The sequence below is a fragment of the Gossypium hirsutum genome, chromosome A06, assembly GCF_007990345.1.
Source record: "Gossypium hirsutum isolate 1008001.06 chromosome A06, Gossypium_hirsutum_v2.1, whole genome shotgun sequence".
Classification (NCBI taxonomy): domain Eukaryota; kingdom Viridiplantae; phylum Streptophyta; class Magnoliopsida; order Malvales; family Malvaceae; genus Gossypium; species Gossypium hirsutum.
This window is the reverse complement of record NC_053429.1, coordinates 1,578,938-1,591,426: the sequence shown is the minus strand read 5'-3', so window position 1 is coordinate 1,591,426 and position 12,489 is coordinate 1,578,938. Positions and strand designations below refer to the sequence as shown.

The window sequence follows — 12,489 nt, the reverse complement described above, 5'->3', positions numbered from 1 at the left end:
ATATCAGTACATAGACTAAAATTGTGAAAGTTTCCAAATTTAGGGACCAAATTAAAAAAATATTGTTAAGTAATTTGTTCGTTGTGTCTCATTAGAGGGGACAATACATAGCTACTGTTCATAGAATTGACGCTCTTAACAAACTCTATACATATGGGATACGTGTTCTGCTCTAAGCCGTCTACTGGACACTCTTTGGGCTCCTGCGAGCTCCCCTTGCAAACTCCTCTTGTCCTGTGCGAGCTGGGTCTACAAGCTTCCTTGCGAACATCCTTTGCGAGCTTCATTCCGTAAGGCTTGCATGTATACGACTGGTGGGCCCTATCTGGATCATGGGTAGGCAACCCGAACCTTATCTAATTTTCGGGCTGCTGAACATAAATGCCTAACAAATATCAAATTCTGAGAGTAAAAGTTGCCTTATCCCAAAACTAAATAAAAGTTGAAGAAGGGGGACCTTATAGGTAAAAAAGCCATAACCGAAGAATATATTATCATTATTTAGTATTTAACAGTTAGAGAAGTGAAAAAGAAAAAAATAAAATAAAAGACTCACGTTGATTCATGATGACACAGGCAAGTGAGTGTTTCTTCTTCATGGAGTTTATGTACGGCTCTATCTTGTTTCCAAGATACACCCCCCCCTTTTTTTTAACTCTCTTTGCTTCAACTTTAAAATTCATACATAGAAACATTCTTTCCTTTGTTTCTTTTTAGAATTTGTTGTTTTTCATTTTGATTCTTCCATTGATGAAACTGTTTCATTTAGAACTTTTACTTGGTATTGAAACCCTTTTAAGTGGTCTGAATCTGTTGGTGAATTAATGAATTTGCTAAATTGTTCTCGTTTATATGAAGTTTTTCTGAATTTGGGTGCTTTCTTTTTATTGTTGCAGATAAGGTGTTTGAGTGTTGAAAAATATGAATACCAAAGCCAAGAAAGTTCCACTGAAGCATGAAAAAGTAAATGTTCAAGCATTTTAATCCAATGGTTAAACTGGGATTTTTGTGGAATTCCAAATTTTCCAGGAAATTGTGAATTTTCTAGGCTTAAACAAAGCTGACTGTTTGCTTTTTTTTTCTCTTTGAAGGAGAAAGCAGATATGCAGGGTACCAAGTCAGTGGTTACTACAAAGGCAATGAAAAACAAACGAGCTTCGATCAATGAGAGAAAGATGGCCCTTCAACAAGATGTATATACATTTTCTTATCTCATGGAAAATTTACAATTAGGACTTGATTGTATTGAAATTTTGAAAGCAATTTCAATCTATTTTTTTTTATCAGGTTGATAAATTGAAGAAGAAGCTTAGACAAGAAGAGAATATTCATAGAGCTTTAGAGAGAGCTTTTAATAGACCTTTGGGAGCTTTACCTCGTCTTCCTCCATATCTTCCTCCTTCAGTTAGTAAATTCACCATTGTTGCTTCCTTTAAAAACTTCACATATTGGTGAATGACATTGTTGATTCTGACTTTTGTAGACATTGGAGCTTTTGGCTGAAGTGGCAGTACTCGAAGAAGAGATCGTTCGGCTCGAAGAACAGGTCGTACACTTCCGACAAGACTTGTATCGAGAAGCTGTTTATACATCATCGTCGAAAAGGAACATGGAAAGTTCAGTTGATTTGAATGAGCCTTGCTTGGATAATCCTAAACAGAAAACTTTAACTCGATGCACATCGATGGCAAGTTATTCACAATCCTTTTCGGGTTAGTCTTTTCGGGTTTTTTAACTTCTGATGAGTCATGCCAATGCCGATGCCAATGCCATTAGCATATTTGATCATCCATTGTTATTTCTCAGATGATAAAAGAGGAAAAGAGAATCAGTCTCGGACTAATTCCGCAAAGAGCAATAAGGGACCTCTTTTGAAGAGACCTTTGATCGATTCAAAGTCATCGGAGAAGCGTTTAGATCCTCAAAAATTGCAGGTACGAAACCGGTTTCTTTTGATTCAAGTTATTGTAATTGCAGCTAGGTGTGGATGACTTGTTTTACACTCAGATGGAATGTAGAGTGAGAGACCAAAGCAATGCAGAAACACGAAATATAAGCATCCCTGATGAGAGACAGTCGGGAGACGATGGACCGAATAAAGTTTCGGAGGACCTTATAAGATGTTTATCCAGCATTTTCTTAAGAATGAACTCAATAAAGAAAACTTTTCCTTCATTATCAATGTTGGGGTCTCAAGAAACCGGATTTCGTGATCCTTACGGTATTTGTTCGGATTATGGAGAAAGAGATATTGGACCATATAAGCATTTAGTTTCGATCAGTGATGACTCGATCAATCTAAATCGAGCATCGAATTCTTTATTTCTGTTGCATAGATTGAAGTAAGTCATATGTTATTACATTTAGTTTCTTTGTTCATTTGATGTTTTTATAAACACTGTTGATGGTTTATTGTGTTGTATTTCACAGACTCCTCCTTGCAAGATTGGCCTCATTGGACTTGCAAAACCTTAACCATCAAGAAAAGCTTGCATTTTGGATAAATATTTATAATTCTTGCATGATGAATGTATGTGAACCTTGATCATCATGATGGTACTTTTTTATCTTTTAATACATTTAGTTTATGCTATCATGTGGAATTCACTTATTTCTTGATGTTGATTTCAGGCATTCTTAGAACAAGGAGTACCAGAAAGTCCAGAAATGGTTGTGGAACTGATGAGAAAGGTAAGGATGTCCCAATATAGAGGCCCCTATACTAGAAATCGGATTGCATTTTATCCATTCTACTCAAATAATAGGTAAATTAGTCCCTCTACATTAGATAACAGAAAAAAGTGATTCTTCTGTTAAAAGTTTCATCCATATTTACTACTAAAACCTTTTCCCTTCACTATCTAATTATTTCATCACTAATGTCAATTTTTTAACAGTACAAATTGATAAAAAAATTTAACAAAAAAAATCAATTTACTTTTTAATTTAACGTTCAAAAACTAATTATCTATTTTTTCAGTAAAAAAAAGTAAAATAGAATACTACTTGTCCTAAACAACAACTCAATTGCATGTTTTTATGTAACAGGCAACCATAAATGTTGGGGGACACCTGTTGAATGCAATAACTATAGAACATTTCATTCTCAGATTGCCTTACCACTCAAAATTTGTAAGTGGTACCTCATTCCAATTTGTTTTACAAACTTCAATAATGTCCTTTCAGCTTGATAATGAAGTCTTCCATTATATTTTGTATTTGAATTTTGATATAGGCTTTTCCAAAGGGTACCAAAAATGATGAAATGACAGCCAGGGGCATGTTCGGATTGGAATTATCTGAACCATTGGTGACATTTGCCCTTGCATGTGGAAGCTGGTCCTCTCCTGCTGTAAGTTCGCAACTCTTGTATTGCAAAACACTCAGTGGTCCTTGATGCTTTGATAGTTGATTCTATGTATCAGTATCACCTAGTTTTAATGCAATTGCCATTGTTTCCTTCTTTCTTTATTTTGACTCCAAAGCACTTTACTGATGATAAAAGCATTATAGAAGCCTTTATATTAAAAGTTGATTGTATTTTGCTCCCTCCACTTAAAAAATGGGCAAATTAGTCCCAATACATTAGATCAAAGAGCAAACGGATCCTTCCGTTAAAAATTTTCATTTCTATGGTTAAAAACTAATCTTTGTACGTTAGAATAAGATACACGTGGGACATCACGTGTATTTGTGTAGTTATTCTATTAACTATATCAGTTCTTAACAGTGAAAATGGATAAATTTTTAATAGAAATGGTTAATTTGTTCTTTGATCTAACGTACAATGACTAATTTGCCCATCCTCAAGTAGAGGATGCAAAATGCATTCTTTACTGTCTTTTGGCTGTGACATAATACCAAATTTTTCAATTCCATTGCATGAAGGTTCGTGTTTTTACCGCTTCTCAAGTCGAAAACGAGTTGGAAGTGGCAAAGAGAGAGTACTTGCAGGCTGCAGTTGGGATTTCATCAACAGAGTTTGCAATCCCAAAGCTATTAGATTGGTACTTGCTTGACTTTGCTAAGGACTTAGATTCGTTGCTTGATTGGATTTGCCTTCAATTACCTAATGAACTGGGGAAAGAAGCAATTAAATATCTAGAAGGAGCTCAAGGAGAGTCTCTTGTAAAGTTTGTTCAAATTATACCTTATGAGTTCAACTTTAGGTACCTTTTATGCACATAAAATATATCATTTTGGCATTCACTTGGAACTTCTTGATGGGTATCAACTTTTGTACAGTCTTAGATCAAATACCAAGTATAGTGTAATTGGAAAGTAGTTGTGAAAAGAATGTTCATCAGGGTTTTCTACATGTAATTAATAAATACTTCTCTCTATGGATAATTATCTGGCACACGTGCGCGCATATATATATATATATTCAAGTTGTACTCATTGAAAATGAGTTAAACCATCGAAGAAAAGTAGGTGTAAGCATTATCAGCATCATTAATTGTCTACAATGTTTAGGGCTAGTGAGCATTTATGTCTCTTTTGAAAGAAGAAACTGAACTGGAATTCTAGCATACATTAATGGTGAATGTATCCTAAGGGGTCCTTTTATTATAAGGACTTGATTAAATTAGTCTCTATTATTAAATAAATTAATTTAATTCTTTTACTATTAAAAAATTAAATAAGATTAAATTGAAACAGAGTTAACATTTATAATAAAAAGAATAATTTAGTCTTTTTATAAAGTAAATGTTAACTCAGTTGAAATTTGAATTTATTTGATTTTTTCAATAATATAGAGACTAATCTGATCTAGTCCCTAAAATGCAGGGACCTTCCAGATACTTTAACCCATTATTAAGCCTTTGCATTCAAGGAAAGCTACTAATACCTGATGCAGGTTAACCTTGTTGATATCCAAAACTTATCCCTTATGGTCCATAAGAAGCAGGCAACCTAAAAACCCTTTTCTAGGCTAGACCATTATGGTCTGTTTGGACAACCATTGAATGTCAATACCAATTGAAGCTGATAATGACCTTTTTTGGGCAAAAGATCAAATACCATATAGAAATTAATAGTAAAAGGGCTCAACAATCCACGTTTGAACCATTAATTCATATCTGTAGCTTACATAAGGAATAAAAGTAGCAAGGAAGTCTTAGTCAGGTTGCATTTTGTCCTTTCTACTAAAAAAAATGAGCAAATTAATCTCTAAACATTAAATCAAAAAAAATCAATCTATTATGTTAAAAAATTCATTCATTTGTATTATTAAAAATTGACACAACTGAAAGAATAACAAGACAGACATGTAAAGTGCCACATGTACCTCTTGATGTATAGAGGCAAGTTTTTAACTATAAAAATGTATGAAAATTTTAACACAAAGACCAATTTGCTCTTTGATCAAATGTATCGAGATTAATTTACTTATGTTTTAGAAAAAAAAATGGCAACATGCAATCCAAATCCGACTCTTAATACAAGGACTTCCATAATACTTTTTCCCTTAGGCATTTTGGTGGGAATATGACAAAGCTAGCTTAGAGCTTTAATTATCATGGTTCAATAAAGTAGTGCTGTCCCAACCATTAGAGGCTGATAGGATCAAAAGTTTTGTGTTGGGCTCAAAACAATTATATATCAAAATAAGGTGGTCCTGATTTATAAAGCCTATGTGGGGCAAAGAACATTCAAGCTTTTGCAAAGTGGGCATATAACTAAAGCTATTAAAGCAATGAAGCCTTTAGTTTTCTCATGGTGGTTCTGGTACATTTAATACTTTATCCATTCACCCATGTTACCTTCTGCTATGCTGTGACGAAAATGAAAATGTACTTAAAGCCATTGCCATGAGGACCACGGTGGTGGCCCTAAATAATAAATGATCGTTTTGAGAACTTAGAGATATGAAAATGACCCTTCTTATTCATAGAAAAACGTTACGGTTATCAGGCTACATTTTCGGGTTTACAGTGGTGAAAAGAGTTTTACGTGTTCTAAGTGCAGACTCTAGTAATCGAGCTACCTGAAAACTATAAAACAGTAATATGTTACAAGTAATTCGTACGTAAGTGAACTCCATGAACTAAAAGACTTATATCGGTGCTCAGTCGAAGTTGTCTACTTTGATCGGTGTAATGGGATCGGCAACATTGAAGCGTCCAATCAAACGTGCAAAAAACACCATTTGTTGTTCTATCGTGAATTTAATGTTCTCAGCCTGTTTACGTACGTATCACAAGGATCGATCATATTTCGGTATGATAAAAATTCGAAGTATACATATAACAGTGGGATGTATATATACCTTGCGGAAACCATGCTGTTCACCTTCATATTCGACAAGAGCAACAGGCAAACCCTTTTCCTTCAATGCCTTGTAGATTTTACGAGCTTGATCCGGGGGTACAACCTGTGACACGTAAAGGTTATTCAAAATACTGAAGTCTGCTTGAATTGCAATAACAATTTTCTAAGACAAATTTCAAGTGACGAAGGGGTAAAAATACCATGGAGGCTCCCGACTAAGAGTAAGATTGCATTTTGCCCCCTCTACATGACAAAATAGTCCTTGTACATTAGATCAATGAATAAACTGGTCCTTTCTGCTAAAAATTTCATCTATTTGTACAATTAAAAACTGGCATATGACAGAATAACCAGACAATGACCAGTTTTTAATAGTAGAAATGGATGAAATTTTATCAAAAGGGCCAGTTTTCTCTTTGATCTAATACACAGAGACTAATTTGACCATTTTTTGAATAGAGGGCAAAATGCAATCAGATTTCTGGTATAGAGGCCTCCATGGTACTTCTACAAACTCAAGTCTTAACTAATAACCCCTTGATCTTCACTATTATGTACCAAAAAAGAATTTTAGAAGAAAATTTATGTACCTTGTCTTCGAGTCCCTGAAAGAGAATGATGGGACAAGAAAATTTATCTACAAAATTGATGGGTGATCGATCGAAGAAAGCCTTATCATCTCCTGCAAATGGCAAGGGATATGATAAACAACTAAAAGGATAAAAATTTAAAATCAAACTAGTGATTGGTTGACTTTTTCTAATTACCAACGAGTTTATCAAGATAATGGGATTCGAATTTATGTGTCTCGGCCTTCAACAAGTTTAAGTCAGCTACCTGTTCAGAAAAGATTTATACCATATAAAACTGTCGGTTTTCAGTTTTGTGCTTATAAGATTCAAGATATATGCATACAGCGCCAAAATACAAAACTGAAGGATATTTCGGTGGACTCTTAATTGCAAAAAATGAGAAATAAATTACCCCATAGAGGGAAGCTCCAGCCTTGAATGTATCTCTAAAAGCAAGGGCTGCTAAGGTTGTGTACCCACCAGCAGAGCCTCCTGTTATACAAAGTCGATCCTTATCTGCCTTCCCATTCTCCAACTAGAGAAAAGAAACATGCATTATCATGACAGAGCAGTATTGTATACGATATATCTCCATTCATTAGAATTTTGGGAATATTTGAACAAATTACCAAAAATTTAGCACAGCTACAACAGTCATCAACATCGACAATTCCCCAACGGTCCAAAAGTCGTTCACGAAATTCTCTTCCATAACCTACAAAATTGTGTCGTGTAGTCCAAACAAAGCGCCATACTTAATCAGATATAAACCAAAAATGAATGTGTCTGCATGTTAGGCAAGGAGAACAAACCTGTGCTTCCACCATAGTTAACATCCACAAATGCCCAACCTCGGCTAGTCCAGTATTGGATGCTTAAATTCAAAATTCCACGAGTTTCAGCAGTAGGTCCTCCTGCCATATATTTCGTAACATATACGTCATAATGCAATCAAATATGGAAAGAATTTAGGTAAAAGTATCATAGAGGCCCCTGTATTAGGAATCAAATTGCATTTTGCCTATTCTACTCAAAAAATTGGCAAATTAGTCCCTGTACATTAGATCAAAGTGCAAATTAGTCATTTCTGTTAAAATTTTCATCTATTTGTACTATAAAAAACTAGTGTGCTTGGCCGAAAAACCAAACAGTGACACGTGGAGTGCCACATGTACATTATATTGACATACAAAGACTAATTTTTAACATTAAAAATGGATGGAATTTTTAACAAGATGACCAATTTGCTCTTTGATCTAATGTACAAGGACTAATTTACCCATTTTTTAGTAGAGTGAGTAAAATGCAATTTGGCTCCTTTTACAAGGTCTTTTGTGGCACTTTTACCAAAGAATTTGCTAATGCATGGGGTACAACACTCATTAAGTGAAGGGGCATTTAACCAGTTTTCAAGATTTAGCAAATATCATACCATGACTTTTCAACAGCAATGGCGGCTTTTCTTCCTGGCTAGCTTGATAAAGAGGATTAGTTGGCGGATAATAGTAAGCATAGGCATTTTGACCAGGAACCACTGTCGGAAATTCAATTAACTCCGGCTGACTAAAGTAGGACTCGTACTTTAAACAATCTGACGAAGACGACCAACAAATCTTGAAATCAACTACTTTACGGCCATCTAGAGTCACCTTCAACAACAACAAAAGAATGTTAAGACCGTAATCAAAAGATCTCTACATGTAGAAGAAGAGGGCAACCTTACCTTAGCCACTGATGAAGGAGGAACCGCAGAGGCTCCCTCGACATACAGATAATCATTCCATGAAGCCTGCAAATGAAAAAGCATATCTTTAAAAGAAAGTCATTATAATTTCCTACCTACAAATAAATCTGGGGTTTTGAAAGTACAATATTGTCTATATCCGTGAAAGGAATATCGAGCAGTGAAAATGAACCCTGAACATCGTCCAAAATTCCAAGATACGACTTCCCATTCTGCCTGCATTCAGACATTCAAGGTATCAATCAACAAAAAACTAAAAATGTTCTTTTTTCTCTTTCCAACAAAGATCTTATTTGTATATCAAAGTATGTTGGGTAGTAATTTTCTCGGAATTACCTATAAGTGCAAGCAATTAAGGTTTTTCCAGCCTCGTTCTTGATGAACTCGTAAGAATTCATCCCAAAAATCCATAATGGTCTTGCAAACTCAGCATTCAAAGGATAAAGTGGAAGCACCTCGTTCTTAGATTCAACCTGTTCCAAGAGATGATAAAAGGTGATTAATTCTGATAGACACTCTTTTAAGGTTGGATAAATGCACAAACAAGTACTATAATGCAGAAAACCTGGACAAACCACCTTGGAGGGAGAAAAGAGAATGGGAAAAAATGGCATAATATCAAATCTAGCCCTTAATGCTTATATCTTTTTGTCAATTTGGCATTTTTTTCTTTTTTCTTTTTTTGTGTATGTTAAATTAGGCCTTCAACCTCTTAAAAATAGTAAAATTTGACCATCAACCTTTTGAAAAAGAGTCAAATTGATTTTTTTAATGGAAATACTGACTAAAATGTTAAATTTTTACACATAGCAGTCCGTGTGGCAATCTACGTGTACTTCATGTTAATATTTTTTATTTTTAAGAACTTCTTATAATTCTTTTTCAATTTGATTTATTTTTTACGTTTATAATTTTAAAATTATTTGTTGAGAGTGACATATACAACAAATAGTGTCATGTCAGTACGAATTGCGCGTAAATTGCCACGCGGTTTTTCATGCCAACTTCATTAAAAAACTGATGTTTTAGTCAATATTTCTGTTAAAGAAAAGCAATTTGACACTTTCTTAAAAGGTTAATAATCAAATTTAGCTCAGAAAAAAAGGAATAAGCGTCAAATTAGCAGAAAATGAAAATTTTAAAGCTAAATTTATCATTATGCCAAAAAAAATTAATGAAACTGATCTTATAATACTAATTAGAGCTATTACAAGCAATCAACAAAAAGGAACTTACCCATTTATAGAGATTCCAAAATCCATTTTTTCTATCTGTAATGAAAAATAGTTCTCCTGCACAAATTCAAAAATATTTTAATATTTCATTGATAAATTATTAAACAACTGATACATCAATCGTCACTTTTTTTTTGGGGGGGGGGGGGAGGACGGACTTTCCCCAATAACACAGATGTTAAAGAACATACCGTTTCATTCATGAAAACTCCAAAATGTTTACGTAAGTATCATGGAAGCCTATATTTCATATTTAGAATTGTTCATAAAATAAGAAAATTATCACAGAATACCTGTAGGGGACCACTTCGGTTCAGTAGGAGACTCCACGATTTTAGGATCATAACCAGCTACACAAACACGATTGTGTATGTCTCTGTGTGACATACCAATCCATAGTTATCAATATATTTATAGTATCAAAGATGAACAGATTCAACAATCAAAAACATGGTAAAAGTACCATGGAGGCCCTTATAGTAGGAGTCAGATTGCATTTTGCTCCCTTTAATAAAAAAAAGGGACAACGAGCAAATTGATCCTATTAAAAATTTCATTTCTACTGTTAAAAAATTGGTCTTTGTACATAGCATTACGTATACATGGCATCACTATCTACTTATTCCATCATAAACATCGATTTTTAACAGTAAAAATAAATGAATTTTTTAAAAGAAACGATGCTCTTTTATCTAATGTACAAGGATTAATTTTCCCCCCTTTTTAGTAGAGGGAGGCAAAATACAATCTGACTCCTACTACAGAGGCCTCTATGGTACTTTTACCTCTATACCAACTAAGCTTTCAATTTAAACAAGGAATGTTATACGAAACAAAAAGAATTCCAAAGACGAGCTATGTGACCACTGAAAGAATTCAACTCACCCATTCTCAGAAATATAGCCAACCCAGAGCTCCGATTTATCCCATGGCATGTTAGGATGACTCCATTCAATCCATGCCATCCTTTCACCTTTCGAGTCCAATCGAGGGAAAGCATAGAAATCATTGCCACTCACTAATACATTTGGTTCTGAAAGTTGACAAAAGGAAACAAAATTCATTTCTTGTAAACATACGAAACAACAAACAATAACAGATAACGTTAACATCATATGCAACATAATTTACAAAGAAGATAAGTTGCATTTCTAGAGAAATTAAGTACCTTGGATATTCCCGTCAAGCGGCACTGCTACAATTGTTGTGGTTGAATTTGTCCTACTTACACGGCGATCTGTGATAGATAAGATTGAATCAATAAAAAGGGCCAATTCAAAAACCCATTAATTCTAGAGAAAAGGAGCATACAAAACAAAGTGACTAACCTTCCATTACGGTGATATAACGATTAAACCTTGAATCAAAAACCCCATCGGCATAACTTATAACTGGTCCTCCATAATCTGGAGTGATTGGTACTGGACAAGAACCTGCTCTGCCATCCATTGGAATCAGTTAATTAAAGCCAATAAAAAAGCTTAACTTTTAGGATAAACTACCAGATAGACACCCAGTTCGAGGGTGTTATTATTTTGGTCACCGGTTTTGATTGGTATAATAACAAATTTAGACCCTAACATTTCCAATTTGGTCCTAATTCTAAAAATTCAACAAATTCAACACTCTAAACTTACAAATTCAATCTATTTAATCCTAATCCTAACTTTTTAAGGTGAAAACACAGTAAAAGTATGAACCTTTGGAACTGGTTGATTGCTTATACAATCTCTGATCTTTATAGTTCGAGAAAATCACAGTATCCCCGTAAATCCTAAACGCTCCTCCTCCATACTCTTGAGCCAACGTCCGTACAGCAAACTCCGGTGGAGTAATATCAATCGGTTCATCTCCATCTTCCTTGACAAGAACCACCCGCCTTTTCCAAAAAAAAAAAAGGCAAAACTCATAATCGATATCAAAATAGATATTATATAAGCGATTCAAAAACATTGAAATTACCCAGATTCAGAAGGTCGTGACTCAAGCCAAAAGAGGTGACCCTGAGGGTCAACGGCGGTGCCACCGAGCCGTTTAGATGAACCCGAAACGACGTCGGCTGTGATGGGTGATTTCCATGAACCGTACGGTGCTATTACTTTGCTGTTTAGAGAAGAAGACATTGTTTTGAAACTGCGGGGTGGATTCTTTTCTTTAGTAGCGGTGGTGAAGATGATTCTTTTAGTGAAATAGCGAGAAATTATGAGAGCGGTGGTGAATGGAGGTGGTGAAGTAATGGTGGAAGTGGCTAAGCGAGTGAGGCTCGAAATAGCCATTGAAGAATTTGATAGTGGATCAGGTGTAAACAGGTGTATTTTAGGTAGGATTGAGTTCTTGTCATCGTGGAATCATCCATACCGTTGGACTTTCGGAAATCAATGGCTTTTGATGTGTATATCTATAATAGTTTAAATATATCAACAAAATTATGAAATACAAATATTAATATTAAAATAAATAAAATTATAAACAAGATTTTACAAATTTAATATTTAATTAAATTTAAATATTTTATTTTTATTTGTTATAATTAACATAAAATAATATTTTTTATTTAAATTATCAAATATAATTAAAATATATTAATTTATCAGTTCAAATATTATAATAACAAATTTTCAAATCGCCATTTTTAATATATTTAAACTATAATATAATTTTA

At 34.1% G+C, this 12,489-nt stretch overlaps 2 protein-coding genes across 6 annotated transcripts; one reads left to right on the top strand and one right to left on the bottom strand.

Annotated features, from left to right (window-relative positions):
• The first annotated feature begins 491 nt into the window (after positions 1 to 491).
• On the top strand, positions 492 to 4,350 carry LOC107940299 (uncharacterized). 5 transcript variants are annotated; one of them, XM_016873734.2, is made up of 12 exons: positions 492 to 580; positions 897 to 963; positions 1,092 to 1,193; positions 1,288 to 1,404; positions 1,484 to 1,712; positions 1,807 to 1,934; positions 2,008 to 2,342; positions 2,431 to 2,530; positions 2,632 to 2,691; positions 3,049 to 3,132; positions 3,236 to 3,352; positions 3,889 to 4,350. In XM_016873734.2, the coding sequence occupies exons 2-12, from the start codon at positions 922 to 924 to the stop codon at positions 4,186 to 4,188; spliced, it is 1,614 nt and encodes a 537-aa protein (XP_016729223.1). In that variant the 5' UTR covers positions 492 to 580; positions 897 to 921; the 3' UTR covers positions 4,189 to 4,350. The 5 variants fall into 5 exon arrangements, with proteins under 5 accessions (XP_016729223.1, XP_016729224.1, XP_016729222.1 ...); XM_016873735.2 differs by having other exon boundaries at positions 495 to 576; XM_016873733.2 differs by having other exon boundaries at positions 517 to 608.
• Positions 4,351 to 5,872: 1,522 nt separating this feature from the next.
• LOC107940324 (uncharacterized) lies at positions 5,873 to 12,197 on the bottom strand. Its single transcript, XM_016873764.2, has 18 exons — positions 11,790 to 12,197; positions 11,528 to 11,706; positions 11,156 to 11,260; positions 10,996 to 11,064; positions 10,713 to 10,860; positions 10,121 to 10,203; positions 9,829 to 9,884; positions 8,929 to 9,065; positions 8,718 to 8,808; positions 8,572 to 8,637; positions 8,281 to 8,497; positions 7,661 to 7,762; positions 7,478 to 7,563; positions 7,261 to 7,383; positions 7,044 to 7,113; positions 6,867 to 6,958; positions 6,275 to 6,379; positions 5,873 to 6,187 (listed from the first exon to the last, which is right to left on the bottom strand). Exons 1-18 carry the CDS (start codon positions 12,101 to 12,103, stop codon positions 6,074 to 6,076), a joined length of 2,157 nt encoding a protein of 718 aa, XP_016729253.2. The 5' UTR covers positions 12,104 to 12,197; the 3' UTR covers positions 5,873 to 6,073.
• Positions 12,198 to 12,489: the final 292 nt, after the last annotated feature.

Coding starts and splice junctions, on each gene's coding strand:
- LOC107940299 (XM_016873734.2), top strand. CDS start 922: ATGAATACCAAAGCCAAGAAAGTTCCACTGAAGCATGAAAAA. Junction 1,935..2,007: donor TAGATCCTCAAAAATTGCAG/GTACGAAACCGG, acceptor TTTTACACTCAG/ATGGAATGTAGAGTGAGAGA. Junction 2,692..3,048: donor TTGTGGAACTGATGAGAAAG/GTAAGGATGTCC, acceptor TTTATGTAACAG/GCAACCATAAATGTTGGGGG.
- LOC107940324 (XM_016873764.2), bottom strand. CDS start 12,103: ATGGCTATTTCGAGCCTCACTCGCTTAGCCACTTCCACCATTACTTCA. Junction 11,261..11,527: donor GCAATCAACCAGTTCCAAAG/GTTCATACTTTT, acceptor ATGGCAGAGCAG/GTTCTTGTCCAGTACCAATC. Junction 9,885..10,120: donor ACCGAAGTGGTCCCCTACAG/GTATTCTGTGAT, acceptor GAATTTGTGCAG/GAGAACTATTTTTCATTACA.